Below are 14,489 nucleotides of genomic sequence, written 5' to 3'. Positions count from 1 at the left end.
GACAGGAAAGCAGATGGTGCGTGGGTCTTGCTAATTCAGGTCCTCAGGGTCACAGAGACAAGAGCCAGGTTCCGCATGTGGACTTGAACCCTTGGGCGGGGAGCAGGCGCGGATATGTGGCGGAAGGCAGTGGGACCGCGTGAGCGATGGCGTGGCCAGGCACGAGCCGAGGGCGAGGAGGGAACCAGGCTGGCAGGCAAGAGTGTGAGCCCCGAGTTGAATTAGTCTCCCAGCCCCCACCTGTTTGAAACGATTTGCAAACCCCTAAGCCAAATTCTCTATGCTTCAAAAGTTAGAGAGCTGGAGTCGAGCAAGCGCACATGTTCCCCAAAAGACTCTGACTGAGCCGACGACACTGGGAGAGGAGGAATTTGAGGGGTGCAGGGAGAGGAGCAAGTTGGAGTCAATGGAGAGTCGGCCCTAGGACCCTGCGGGAGGCGCCCTGGAATCTCTCCCTTCCAGGAGGAGGGGTGGGGCGGGCCTGCCCGCGGGCGGCCGCCGAGCGCATGCGCGCGCGTCTCCTCTCCAGCCGGCCGCTGCGCTCCGCCGCGCGGAGTAGAATGAACTGTAACAAAACAAGCAGAGCCTTTGTATCTGCTTAAAGGGGCCGCGGCCACTTCCCTCGCGTCCCCTCACCCCCGCCCCGCGCCGCCGCGTCTCCAGGGCTCCCGGCAACTAGCTTGGAAAGGGCTTCCCTCGCGCTGAGGAGCGGCCGGCCGGCGCGGAGCAGGCGCGGCGCGTGTGGAGAAAGCTGCGGAGCGGAGAGCGGGCCCGGGCGGCGCCGGAGTGGACTCTGGTCCCGGGAGCGCGGTCGGCGCCGGAACGCGGACCCGGAGGCACCGGAATGCAAACAAAGCTCGCGGGCGCCCGTGCAGGGCTCTCAACGGAGCCGGGAAAGTTTGTTTTATGATGGCTTGAGAGCGCGAGAGAGTCGGGCGAGGAGGCTCGAGTAGCTCGCTCCCGCGCTCCGAGAGATGCTTCTCCCGTGAGCCCGCCGCTCCGGGGGCTCGTGCTGTGGGGGCACCTGTCTCTCGTTTTTAGCAGTTTTCTTTTTTTTTTTTTAATTTTAATTTTTCTTTTGAGGAGAGGCTGTAACTCATCATGTCGAAAGTGATCCAGAAGAAGAACCACTGGACTGGCCGCGTTCACGAGTGCACCGTGAAGCGGGGACCCCAGGGCGAGCTGGGGGTGACGGTGCTGGGGGGCGCTGAGCATGGGGAGTTTCCGTACGTGGGAGCGGTGGCGGCGGCCGAGGCGGCGGGGCTTCCCGGCGGTGGCGAGGGGCCGAAGCTGGCCGAAGGTGAGCTGCTGCTGGAGGTGCAGGGGGTCCGGGTGTCCGGCTTGCCCCGCTATGACGTGCTGGGAGTCATCGACAGCTGCAAGGAGGCCGTCACCTTCAAAGCCGTCAGACAAGGTAAGACGGGGCGTGTCTTTGGGGGGCGCACCCCGAAAAAGAGGGGAGGCCTTAGGGGGCGCCGTTTGCTCGAGTGCTGTGAGCCAAAGTTGAGGCCCGGGCCAGATGCACTCAAAGTTGTGAGGTTGTGGGCTGCGCGCCCACCTGCGTGGCGGATTGAGGCCGGGGTTTGCCGGGAAGCGGGGAGATGCTTCCCTGGCCTGGTTTGCCAACTTCTCGTCGTAGCCACCTAGTGCTGCGCAGCCTCGCCTGCACCCTAAGGCAAATGGGGAACTGAGGCAGGCTAAGGTGGACGCTTCTCTCAGCCCCTTATGGGATGGATGAGCTCACGGAGCTGGTGGCTTGCCACTGCCTGTTCCCCTGAACTGGAGAGTGGTCATGGAAGGAGAGGGTCTATTTATGGTTGATTGGAGTTCTTCCATCACAAAATTGCCTTCACCCTGAAACCCCTCCAGGTGGGGCTGGATTATGACCCCTCTAGAGTTCTTAATCCGGCCGCCTGCAGAGCCTGCATTCGCCCCACAGCGGGGTGACGTCTGTGTCTCCTCCTTGTGGAGACCTACGGTGGGGGAAGGGGTGTTTAGCTCTTGGCGCGAATCTAGTCCAAGTTTACCCAGCCGCCGCCGCCTCCTCTTGCTCGGTCGTCCTTATTGATGATGATTGTTGATAGTTACAGTTCATTGTTAGCGTGTTACATGAGAGGCTCTCTGTAAAACGGTTTAATTGTCTTATGTCATTCTGATTCACAATGCTATAAGATCGAGTTGTTTTTGTAAGTCCTATATTACAATAAGTAAGCGGGGTCTGACCTTAGGTAAATGACTTGCCCAAGGTCACACAACTACTAAAAGTGTATGGGTCTTTTCTGTTAAACCTTGAGCAAGGAGGAGGAGGACTTGAGGGGATAACTTCTGGGGCCTGAGTTTTGGGGTGGGGAGAAGCAAATCCTCCCTTAGAAGTCTGTAGGGTAGGGATGGATTCCTAAAAGAAGCATGTGATGACTCCTGGCTGTGGTAGATTACTCCCTCGGAGTTCGGTCTGAGCAACGGTCTGATCCTGTATCTGGCCACCGGTGCATAACTGCAGTACTTAAAGGCATCCCTCCTGCACCCAAGTGCTGTGACGCAGGTTCTCCCAGATGAAAGCACCAGAGGAGGTGGCAGAGTTGAATGTGGTGAAAAGTTGCCATATGTTCCTGTCAGGATGGCAGCAGCTGAAGGAAACTTGTCAAAGGAAAGCCTGGGAGAGCAGGCGCTCTCAGCAGCAGGCCTCTTCCAGATGACCTGAGCATGAGTGCAGTCTTGTGTGTGTGCTTAGCCTCGTAGCCAGGCCTTTCTACCGTGTTGGGAGCGCAGAGGCTGACACCTAACAGTGGAATGTCCTTATCTTGCTATTTGGCCTTGCCTGATGAGTATGTCCTTAGGAGTTTCTCGGAAAATCCTAACCGAGGAAGTGTGCACAGCAGTGCTGGTTCACAGTAAGTAAGTGCTCAGTAAAAGCGTGTAGTAGAGTTGAAGTTAGGAATTCAATTTCTAGCTAGGAATTTAATGCCAGTTCCCCAGGTGGTTATGATTGGCTAGAACTGTTGAGGAAAATACTGCATTTATTTATTGGGGGGGCAGCATTGGGTTTGAGTTCAGGCTTCTTTTGCAGGAAGATTTCTCATCCAGCAGGATATCTGGGTGGTAGTTAATGAGTCCTAAGACTTGTTGGCCATGGGCAAGAAGGTGCCAGAAGGTTAGCTCTTCCACTGTTTTGCAGAGATCCTGGAGCTAGCTAGCACCCCCCTTCTCTCCTCTCCTTTCTTCTCCTCCCTCTTGTCTGTGCGAAGGTGTGTGTGTGTGTGTGTGCTTGCACACTTTGCCAGTTACTTTAGTGCCTCTAGGTGTTAGTTCTTTTGATCAGGACTGTCTTTTGCCAACAGAAATGTTCACAAAGGGAGACAGTGGGCTTGTGCTCCTGACCATCCTTGCAAATAGGCTAGGAGTGGTGTGGAATCTACCACATTATAACAACTGTTGCATGCGGTAATGACATGGGCACAGTTCCTTGTAAAGTCTCTAGGAACCATTTCAGCAATCTTCTCACTTTCCTGTTGCAAAAGGATTTAAATTATAGGACATATTTGTATCTAAGGTTTTTTTTGTTACTGTGTCTTTATTGTATCAGGTAGACTGAGCTGGTATTTTGGAAGAATTATATTTTTTATGGTGTTTCCATTTTGAGTTAGCCCTCACAGGGACATAGTTGCTCTGGATACATGTCTGCGTGGAAATGTCACAGCCTTCTTGTAGTAGAAGATTGTACTCTTTTTGTTGCATGGCAGTTCTCTGGAGAGACTTAGGAAGCAAAATAGTCTATAGCAAACAGTATCATAAGGATAGGAGTGGGTTGTGAACCAGACTTAATTGATCCACTTTAAGTGGAGAGGACAGTTGTTGGTCGTAACCTGCTTAAAAATATTATAAATGTATGTATGCTAGTTGGATCTGTGTATGCATATTATTTTCAGAATTCAGATATTTAAAATACAGTTATAGCAGAATTCAGATCTTATAAAAAAGTAAACTTTAAAACTGATATATATATATATATTTATTTATATATTTATATGCATATGCATACATACATAAAAACAGTACATACTGTTTTGTTTTTGAGGTAGGATAGTCTGGGGTGACCTTGAATGCCTGGTCCTCTTGTCTGTCTCTAGAGAACTGGGATCACAGGTGTTTGCTGCCGTGTCTAGTGTACTGCAATGATTTGATATTTACATATATGTTATATACATTTAGGTTAGATACCAAGTGTCTGCTTTAATGAATTTGGGCACATGCATCCTCTCATGTTCAAATATTCCCTTTATGATTCTTTTCAGTCAATCCCCTCTCAATCCAGGGTGTTGGTTCCTCTTACTATAGATTTGCATATTGTTTTACTTCATAAAAGATGAAATGTAGTATATACTACTGTGTGTCTTTTTTTCACCGAGGTTTTGGAGAGTTAATGTATACTTCACTCTGTAGCTCCTTTTTCATTGCTGCATAGTGTTCTCTAGTAGGTATTTTGCAACTCCCCTGCCTCCCCCTCCCCCCTTTTTGGCCTTTGCTTCTAGGTTCAGATTTGACTGTTGCAAACCATGCTGCTATGAATGTTCTGGTTATTTTCTGTCTTTGCCAGTCTCTAATCTTGTCTATGTTGAGTTTTAGTCATTCTAGCGTTTTAGGGAAAGAAACTATAGAAATATTGAATAGGAAGTAACAAGTCTTTATTAAGTTTTTATATTGGTATTTGCCAGGACAACGTGTGTTTAGTACACATGAGTCTTTGGTTCATACCTTAGCACTGGACTAAATCAAGAAGACATAGTATGTCAGGTAGCTGGTTAACCTAGCACTTTGGGGGCATTCCCTTCTTTAATCCTCTGAACTTGACCCGCATGTTGGAAACTTAGGTTCAGAGAGGTTGGGTAACTTTGCTAAGAGCCCTAATGATTCAGCAGAGGCACAGGGGGAGCACAGCCCAGTGCTATCCCAACTCTTCTCCTGACACCTAGGACATTGGATATGGAGTTGGAGTTCCCTAACCAGCATGTCTAGGCCCCCATGTTCTAGTCAGAAATGTAAATTCCTTCTCTCAGGGTGCCACTGATTCAGAAACTTTGGGCTGGGGTCCTTGGGGGAGTTTTGTGACTTGTTGGTCCATGAAAGAGAAGATGTGCATGACCTTCTGATCAGAACATGGTGTCAAAGATCTTGCAAAGTCTTTTCATGAGCCTAAATTTCTCAATGCTAAGAGAAGTGGGTATGCTTTCCTTCGGATCCACTGCTATTCTGAAGTGCTGGGCTACAAATAACTCTGACTCGATGTTTAAAACTGTCTGATTGCAGTTTCTCAAATGAATCTATTATAGGTCATGCTTTTTCATATTTCTGTGGATGAATTTGTGGTTTTGCAAATTACTCAGGAAATTGTCCTTCCACTGTTTTTTTTTTTTTTGTTTTATTTTTTTTGTTTTGATTTTTTGTTTTTAGGCAAGTAAGAGACAATAAATAAGACACAATTTAAAATTCAAATGTTGCCACCAAACCCTTCTCCTCACTGCAGGGAGGGATCATGGCCATACAGAGTTGAGTGTAGTTCTGGGTGCAGGTTTTGTTCCTCTCTGCATTTGTTTTGTTTTGATGTTGTGTGCTTGTGTTGTTGAATTGGAATATGTGACATCGGCTCTTAAAATAATTCTGTGACCATTTCCCCTTCATTTCTAAGCACACTGCTGTGTCTTTCTCCATTTCTTCCTTTCCTGTGAATGTCTGATTTTGCATCCTTTCTCCCAGATTGTTCCCACATTGATTCTTGCTTTAAAATTCCCTTTTCTCTTTGCTTTAAAATTTTGTCATTGTGTGTGTGTGTATGTGTGTTATATGTATGGGGACATGTGCATGCCACAGCCTACATATGCTACATATGGTCAGAGGATAACTTTGTGTAGTCTGGTTCACTCTTCACCTTTATGTTTGTTGCTGGACTTGAGCTCAGAGTTCCAGGCATGTGTAGTGAGTGAATGTTTTTCCCACCAAACCATCTCACCTGTCTTCTCTTTGCTTTTCTTAGACCACGTCTTACTATGTTGCTCTAGTTGCCTTTAAACTCACTATGTGGTCCAGGCTGTACTCTGAAGTCTTCCTGCCCTCAGCTTCCTGCATGCTGGGATAACATGTGTGGCGCACTGTGTTATGCTTTTGACTCCTTCTTTAACTTTAAATTATGCATATATGTCTGTGTGTGGCTATGGACATGTGAGGGCAGGTGTCTGCAGAGGCCAGAGGTATCAGATCCTATTGGAGTTGTGATCCACCTGATTAAAATAGGTGTTGGGAACCAAACTGCAAGAGTAGCCCTGTCATCCATCTCTCCCGCGCTTGGCTCTTGTAACAATACGGTTACAGAACCTTCAAAGAGATCCTGATACACTTGTGTTCATTCCTTATTCCTCCTAGTGTTCTAACCTAAGATCATTTAAGAAAAATATTTTTTATTACATGTATTTATTTATGCATGTGTATGTACTCTATATGTGTGCACATGTCATGTTTGGTTGTCTTGTGGAGGTAGAGGACAACTTGAGGGCGAGAGTTTTGTTCGTCTACTGTATTGTTCCCAGAGATCAAGCTTGGGTCATCAGACTTAGTGACAGGCACCTTTATGCGCAGCCCTCCTCCTCAGATCTTGGTGGTAGTGAGAAGATCTTGGTTTGTAGTAGAATTGGAATTGGGAAGAGGTGCCTGACATTAGTTTTCCTAGTCCAGTCTGAGCTATTACCAGACGCCACTGTCAACATGGAAGGTAACCCTGAGGTGAGTGCGTCCCTTTTCCTGCTGTGTGTCACAGTTTTATAAGGTCTGATTCTTCTGTGTCTCTCTTCTCTCCTGTGAAAACAAGAAACTCACCTCTATTCACTTCCAATCCCAGTCTTTAAAACACACCTGACATTCACTAAATAGGTACTCACTAAAATTCATTACATTCATGAGAACATTTTCTTTCCATTGTTTCTTTGTGCTGAGATGAGTTGTTTTCTGAGACAGGGTCTCACTGTGCAGCCCTGGCTGGCCTGGAACTCTGTGCAGACAAGGTCACCCTTAAACTCACCAAGGTTTCCCTGCCTCAGCCTTCTGAGTGCTGGGATTAACACTGTGGGGCACATTGATGGTCTCAGATAAGTCTGTAGCTAGATTAGCTGTAAGGTCTGTCTGTCTTTCCTCTTTCTGTCTCTTCATCCTTTCTTATATAGGATCTTATGCTTTCACTTTCTTCCCAACAGTTCTTCCAACCAGCAGACACGCCCAGTGCCTATTAATCTATTCGGGGCTGTAATGATTGTCAAAGCCTAATGAGTTAGATTCAAGTAATTGCGCCTGTTGACTAGTCACTGAGGTTCAACAAGTCTTTCTATGTAAACTTCAGATGCTCAGAGGGTCAGGGCTTCCTGCTCAGGTCAGGGGGCCTTCTGGGCTCTGGTTTGAGGCAGTGCCTGAGAATGATGTTTTATCTCTGCTGTATTGAAGCTCTGTCCTTGTGAGCAGTATCTGTTTATTTATCGTCACCCGAAGCAAGTAGATTCTTTGCTACATAAAGCAGTATCAGCCCTCTCTCTCACTCTTAAATTATGCTTCGTGTTTATTTATATATTTTTAACTTAAACCTTCTAAACATCAGTCTGTTTTTGTTCTCAGTGCTGAAAGACCCTTCTCAGAAGTATATTTTTAGGGTATGTTGTGGAATATGCCATGATTTTTATAGGAAAGAAACCGTACAAGGATAGGCAGCCCAGGCTGTGTGTTGTTCCGTGTGCCACCCTTTGCCATTGGCTGTGTTATTTAAAATAGATTAACTTGACCTTATGAGGCAATGGCATACAGTTGGCTCTCTGCATTTGTTGGCAGTCAGTATCCCACTAGTCTCGGATAGCAGAATTGATGATATCCACCAAGGGGAATTAAGTGGTTTTATAAGAGAAAACATTCTGACATCTCCTTACCACAGGGGTTTACATGAAGGATGTTGCTCCATAAACAGCGGTTATTTAATACACAACACTGCCCTGTGATGTTAGTGGTCCTTTCCCTGAGTTTGTGTATATGTGTAACAGGAACCGCTGAATTTTGTATACACTGAGAATAAAGGCTGTCAGATTTGTTAAGGGCTGTCCAGGACTATTCATGTCCTAAAAAGTAGGTTACTGAATCCTTGCCTGTCTGTAGCCCACAAGATCTGTAACCTTGAGCCCAGGAGCTTTGTCATGCCACATTCCATGGGTGGCTGCATCGTGTATTGTTTCTCATGGTTGCCTTTCATTCGTTCCCCAACTGAAGCCCATGGATGTCAAGGTTGGGTTTGTCTCTTGACTTTTGCTAAGAGTCTTGGTCTCTTAGAGAAAGTCCAGTGTGTTCTGACTCTCACCTTTTCTAAAGGCATGTAGTACAATTAGAAAATACATTTAAACAGCGTTTTTATGATTAAATAGTAATCATCTGTTTTTATAGCTCAGCAGTTATATAGTAGAACAGTCCATCATTTATGCTCTCACCTGTAATCCCCACCTCAGAGGTAAAGGCCAAGTTCATAAAGAGACTTACAAGGCCTGTATGATCTGGCCCTTGACATCGAATCTCTATCCCTGTCCACAGCCTCTAGGCCCCCACCTACACATCTGACACACTGGCTCTTTCATGTACTTTAAGCCTTTCTCAACCACCCTCTCAGTGAGGTTTCCTCTGCTCATTTAAACTGTGATTTAAAACAAACATCACTGACACTTGTTCTTCTGTGGTCTCCTGTGCTTCATTTGACCCTGGAATATGCAGATCACTTAAGTAAATTGCCTGTAGGATCTAAATTCTAGGATGGTGGGATTTGTTTGGTTCTTCTCTGATGCTGTTGCCCTGGTGCCAAGGATGCAGCATAGTAGCTGTTTGTAGATTTGTTGAGTGTTAACCATCAAACTTAGAACTAGAATAGATCTCTCGAGCTCAGTCGTCTCTGCAGATTACAAAAAGATAGATAGCCTGTGATGGTCTGCATCAAATCCCTTGTGACTTCTTAAATGAACACACTTTGACTGGAGTTGAGCCTAGATGTGTGGTCCAGCGGTTCTGGCTCACTTCAATCAGACTTGATATTACAGGTTTTATAATAAAAACATATTTAGTCGTTTGCTTCCCACCAAGCATAGGACAATGGAATATGTTAAAATCACCTTGGAGTCAAAGATAAAGTTGCATTTAGCTTGCATTTTCAATCTCAAGAGGATATTCTTGATTTTAGGGCTAATTGAATGCTGAATTTTTGTGGTGGCAGTTCTTAGACTCACCAAGTGGCTGATCTAAACTGGAGACTCAAGTCCACGTGAGCCACCCTGAGCATCTCATTGACATAGCAGCCCTTATATACCCATGTCATTGACCTGATTTTGTTCGCCACCCTGACTGCTCCCACAATTATTAAGTGGAATTTCTAGAAGCATACCTGAAATAAGCTTTTTTTAATATCTATATGTCTATCGTCTATCTATCTGTCTGTCTGTCTGTCTGTCTGTCTGTCTATCTATCTATCTATCTATCTATCATCTTTGAAACAGTCTTTTTACCGTAGTTCAGATTTACCTGAAATTACTGTGTGACCAGGCTGGCCACTTTCCTGTCTCAGCCTCTCCAGTGATTGTTTGAATGTCAATGGCTTATCAGAGAGGTGGTCCTAGGTGACACAAGTAGGAGGCACTGTGGCCAGCCAGATGTTTTAAAAGGCACATTTCTAGCTGGGCTGTGGTGGCGCACGCCTTTAATCCCAGCACTTGGGAGGCAGAGACAGGCGGATTTCTGAGTTGGAGGCCAGCCTGGTCTACAGAGTGAGTTCCAGGACAGCCAGGGCTACACAGAGAAACCCTGTCTCAAAAAAAAAAAAAAAAAAGGCACATTTCTGAGGAAGGATTTTAGGGCAGTAGCTTCCTGCTGAGTACATCAGGAAAGTTTTTGAATGTCTTACTCCTCCTGTGGTTGGTGAGAGCTTCTTCCTGCTGGCTATGCCTGTGTGCTTTTTTCTGTAACTATCTCCAGTGTTGGGAGAAAGAGTTATGTAAGAAAATTATACTCTCATTGCCAAGGTATCAAGCCTACTGTTATTGCTAAGGTATCAAGCCAAGCAGAGTCAGTTGTGTGTGTGCTTTTAATGGGCCACGGTTATGTTTTCTGCAGTAAGGCTAATCTTTTACTTTGTTGGGAGACCAGGCTTGTGGCTCTGTTTATGGACAGTGGCACGGAGGTGCAATTAAAAGGCTCTTGCTCATATACTGATGATAAGCCGTGTTTCAAAATTATTGCTATACATGGGATTAACTGGACTGTCAAACTGCTTGTAGACTAATCCACAAATAGCAATTAATTGATGGGTTGTAATTAAGACTTTAGACTCATCTGGCTAGTGGAGAACTGGGTGTTCCTTTTTTGAGCCATGCTTTCCCTCTGAAAACGGAGATGATGAGAGCAGCTGCTCTGTAGGGCTGATAGAAGAATGAGCTGGAAACGAGGAAGCCACATGGCTCCGGGCCTGCGCACAGTGACTGCTCAGAAAATGTGGGCTTCTGTTACTGTTCCCCATTTGAAAGCGCTTCAGGGAGAAGAAAGATTTTTCTTGGGGGTGGGGGTGGGGGGATGGAGATCTCTGTACATTGTTCTCTGTGGGAGCTTTCTCAAGTCCAGAAACAGCCTTCATCTTTCTGTAGGATTCACACGCTCTTTCTAAAGGATTGGTTCAGACAAATGGGAAAGAAGCCTGTAGCTTGATTTCCCATGTGTTTGGTGGAGGTCTGCGCCTACATGGTCATGGGTGAGGAGTTGATCCTAGTGATTGTTCTTAGGTTCCAGGTTGTGATAGTGTGGAGAGATGGCAGGTTCCTGATTTCCTGGTATGCCAGACAGGCCAGTACCAGCACCAGAGATCCTTGAGATCCAGACACCAAGGATCTCTGATTTTTCTGATACCATGTCTGGACTCCTACACTAAAAATGTTTGAGGTGGTAGTGATGTTTAATGGTTAGTTATGTAGGTTTGAAGTCAGCCTGCCTGGATCTTCCTCTTCCCATCAGAAACTGTGGGCCAGTTAATTGGCAGAATATCACCTCTCAGCAGTCAGAGAGAATAATACCTGTGTCATAGGGTGGCTGTCACAGTTTTGTCAACTCAACACAAACCTGGACATAACTGGGAAGAGTGGATGTCATTTGAGAAAATGTCTTCATCAGATTGGCTTGTGGACCTGTCTGTGGAGCATTTCCTTGATTAATGGTTGATGTGGGAGGGCCTGGTTCACTTTGGGCCATGTTATCCCTGGCCAAGTGGACCTGGGTGTCTAAGAAAGGTAGCTGAGCAAGGCAGCTGTAGTTTCTCCTTCAGTTCCTACTTCCAGGTTTATGCCTTGGCTTTTCTTGATGATGGGCTGTGTACCCTATAAGCCAAATAAACCGTTTCCTCCCCAAGTTGCTTTTGGCCACAGTTTTATCACAGCCGCAGAGAAACGAGTTTATAGTAGTGGATGTGAGGACTGCATGAGATAACTTCATGAATATTTAGTGTTTTCCTTGGTTCATAAGTAATAATGATCAGCTGTGATCATTTTTAGTTGAAAAACGGGACACCCAGCACTGAGTTCCCTCCTCTAAGGCAGATTTTTGCCTACCTGCCCTAGGGAAATTTGCCAGTGTGTAGGAACAATTTTTCCTGTCTATTAAGGATTAGGTGGTATTGACACATAATAAATAGAGGTCAGGAAGGTTGCTAACCATACAATATACAAGACATTTATCAAAAACTATCATTAGGGCTGAGGTTGAGGAAGCCTGCTCTGAGGCATAGCTTCACTCATAGGCTGGGAATCTGAGTTAGGGGTGGTAGATTGATAAGTAAAACTCTTGTTTGTAGGTCCCACGGGCTTCTTTGCCTCTCAGGTTAAAGAGCTTACTTAGCTGTGTGATCTTATACTCCTTTTAACCATGAGAAGTATATTTTCAGAAGTCATTAGTCTGACATGCACTTGAGTCTCATTGACAGTAAGGCTCAAGCTGGGCACTGCCTGGCTACCTTGGACTTCCATATTCCAAATGTCTTCATCCTATAGTCTGGGGTCCTTGTGTCCTCATGGTGGAGCATTATTGTGAAGGTACCTGTTTTAGACAGATGCCAGATGCAGTACAATATGCTTAGTGACCTCAGTGAAGATAGTTCTAGAAATAAAGTAGTCTCCCAAATCTTCTAGCCAGAAATCAGAAAGTGCTCTGACGTATCTTCAAGCAATTCTGTTTATCTGCCATAGGCTTCTGCTCTTTATGATTTACGCCACTTAATTCTGTTGATTTCCTTCCTCCTCGTGGGTGTTTTTCATGCCTGTGCCTTGTAACTGTAAATCTGCCTGACTGTCTTCTTTGCTGCATCTGTGTTTCTTATAGGAAGCATCCTTGTTTTGTGTATTGTATAATCTTTGCTCTGTGTAGGTACTTAGGAAATCTTTGTTGAAATTTTCAGAGGGTTAAAAACTAGACATGATTTTTACATAAAAAATTCTTGCCTCAGATCTTGTTGGCGAGGAAATCCACTTTTTATTTTTAAGGCATATTAAATATACTTAGCCATATGTCTGACTTTTCTGTGATGATTTAAGATGGTTGTCTGCCAGTTGTTGTAGCATTTTGAACTGTAGAGAAAATATTGAATTAATTGTATTGGAGGTCTTAGCGTGCCTTTATTCTGGCCAGCTGTAAGCAGCAGTTGCTTATGTAATGTGGCCGTGGAAGGCACCATTTTGGCCTGATTTAAATAGAGTCAATATAGAGTCAGTATCTTACCACCTGAATTCTTGGCAAGACCTTGGAATTTACATCTGATAGAGTGTGTTCATTTCCTTCTCCAACTATCAGCCTGTGTGCCTTGGTTAAGAATTCAAAGCTCAAGTTGTTAAAAAATAACTTTTTCTTGTGTTGGAGTGGTGTGTTTTATTTTATTTAATAAAAAGTATATAATCAAGGTTTTGGTTTCTAATCTTTTAAAAATCATATGCCATTGTGATCTTATGTAACTATTGATCACTATATATAGTTTATCTGTATGTCAGTCTATTTAATTTTTTTCCACATTTGTACAATATGTAGAATACAGAAAGATGTTAATGGGGAAGGAAAATGTATGCACATAACTTAATATCCTACCCTAGAGAAATGTATATGCTAACATTGCATTTTTATATATCCATCCATCCATCCATCCATCCATCTATCCATCCATCCATGATTACACACACACACACACACACACACACACACACACACACACACACGTAGTGGGTGTGCTGAGGACTACATTTTTCTTTACCAAAATAAAATTTTATGACAGTACTTGGTGGAACTTTGTGCATAATAAAAATATTGTGGACTTTAACCACCCCTCACAAACAAAAACAAACACAGCTCTGGCTGGCCTAGAACTTGTTATGTAGATCGTCCTGGCTTCAAACTCAGGAATCTACCTCCTGACTCTGGAATTAACAGTGTAGGCAGGTGACTGACTGACTGTTGACTCAGTACGTTTTTAAACACATATAAACTTAGTTAAACATCACAATGGCTATTTGGTCACTTTATAGTATGTTTTTATGCCTTGAACATGAACATTTACATTATTTTCACGTGTCCCATATTTTTTGCATTGTTTTGATGAATATCCTCATCTATCTATCTATCTATCTATCTATCTGTCTATCATCTATCTACCTACCTACCTACCTACCTACCTACCTACCTATCTCTCTATATTTTAGTGGACAAATGTCTAGAACTAGTCTTGTGAGCTCATATGAATTTTCCTTTTTAGTTAGGAATATATCAGGTTATAGCCCTTGAGTGAGAGTATGGGAAACCCTGTTCTTCACATACCTCACTTGACATGCTCCTCAATACGTTCTACTAGCATTGTTTCTTATGACAGTCATGCTGATCTTGTGTATTGAGATCTGGAGTGATGGAGACTGGGGTCAACTGGAAGGGTTTACCTCATGTAAAAGGAAAGGCTTCTGACCTGCTGTGGTCATATGTTATGTACTAACATTGGCTCAGGGTCATTAGTTCTTTCAAGTTTTCAAGAAACTCCAAAAGCTTAGAATTTTTAAAGACATAAATTTCATCAATTTTTAAATGTTGGTTCAGTGTTCTTTTGAAAACATGGGTGAACCCAATAGAGTGCATCTGGGAGCCATCTTGGGTCCCCACGTGACAAGTTTGCCCTACTTCCTCTATGTGTTAGTCTCTCATCGGTGCCTGTCACACTTCATCTCTTTAAGAGTAGCAATCACTTTACTTACGTCTATGTTCTCAGGGCCTGGGATGGTGACCAGCTCACAAGAAAGGCCAAGAAATGTGTGTTGAAATGAATAATACATTCTGGAAGTGGTTTAGTTTGGCACCAGAACTTGTCCATGTATGTTCGTTGAGGCCCAGCTGGTGACAGCTCTCCAATTCCAGTTGAGAAGAGC

The 14,489-nt window shown here is 44.5% G+C and overlaps 1 protein-coding gene across 7 annotated transcripts in view; it reads left to right on the top strand.

The window, feature by feature from the left end:
• Nucleotides 1-514: 514 nt before the first annotated feature.
• Nucleotides 515-14,489, top strand: part of Magi1 (membrane associated guanylate kinase, WW and PDZ domain containing 1) — a 609,927-nt gene continuing 595,952 nt past the window's right edge. For 4 of the 7 annotated variants that reach the window (XM_028772992.1, XM_028772990.1, XM_028772988.1 and 1 more), the window contains exon 1: nt 932-1,414. In XM_028772992.1, coding sequence (XP_028628825.1) covers nt 1,102-1,414 — 313 coding nt within the window. In that variant the 5' untranslated portion in view covers nt 932-1,101. Of the gene's footprint in view, nt 1,415-14,489 lie in introns of all 7 variants that reach the window. The other 3 variants (XM_028772989.1, XM_028772987.1, XM_028772993.1) reach the window with 1 other exon arrangement.

The sequence above is a fragment of the Grammomys surdaster genome, unplaced genomic scaffold, assembly GCF_004785775.1.
Source record: "Grammomys surdaster isolate TR1022 unplaced genomic scaffold, NIH_TR_1.0 220, whole genome shotgun sequence".
In the NCBI taxonomy this organism is placed as follows: domain Eukaryota; kingdom Metazoa; phylum Chordata; class Mammalia; order Rodentia; family Muridae; genus Grammomys; species Grammomys surdaster.
This window is presented reverse-complemented; position numbering and strand designations above follow the sequence as displayed.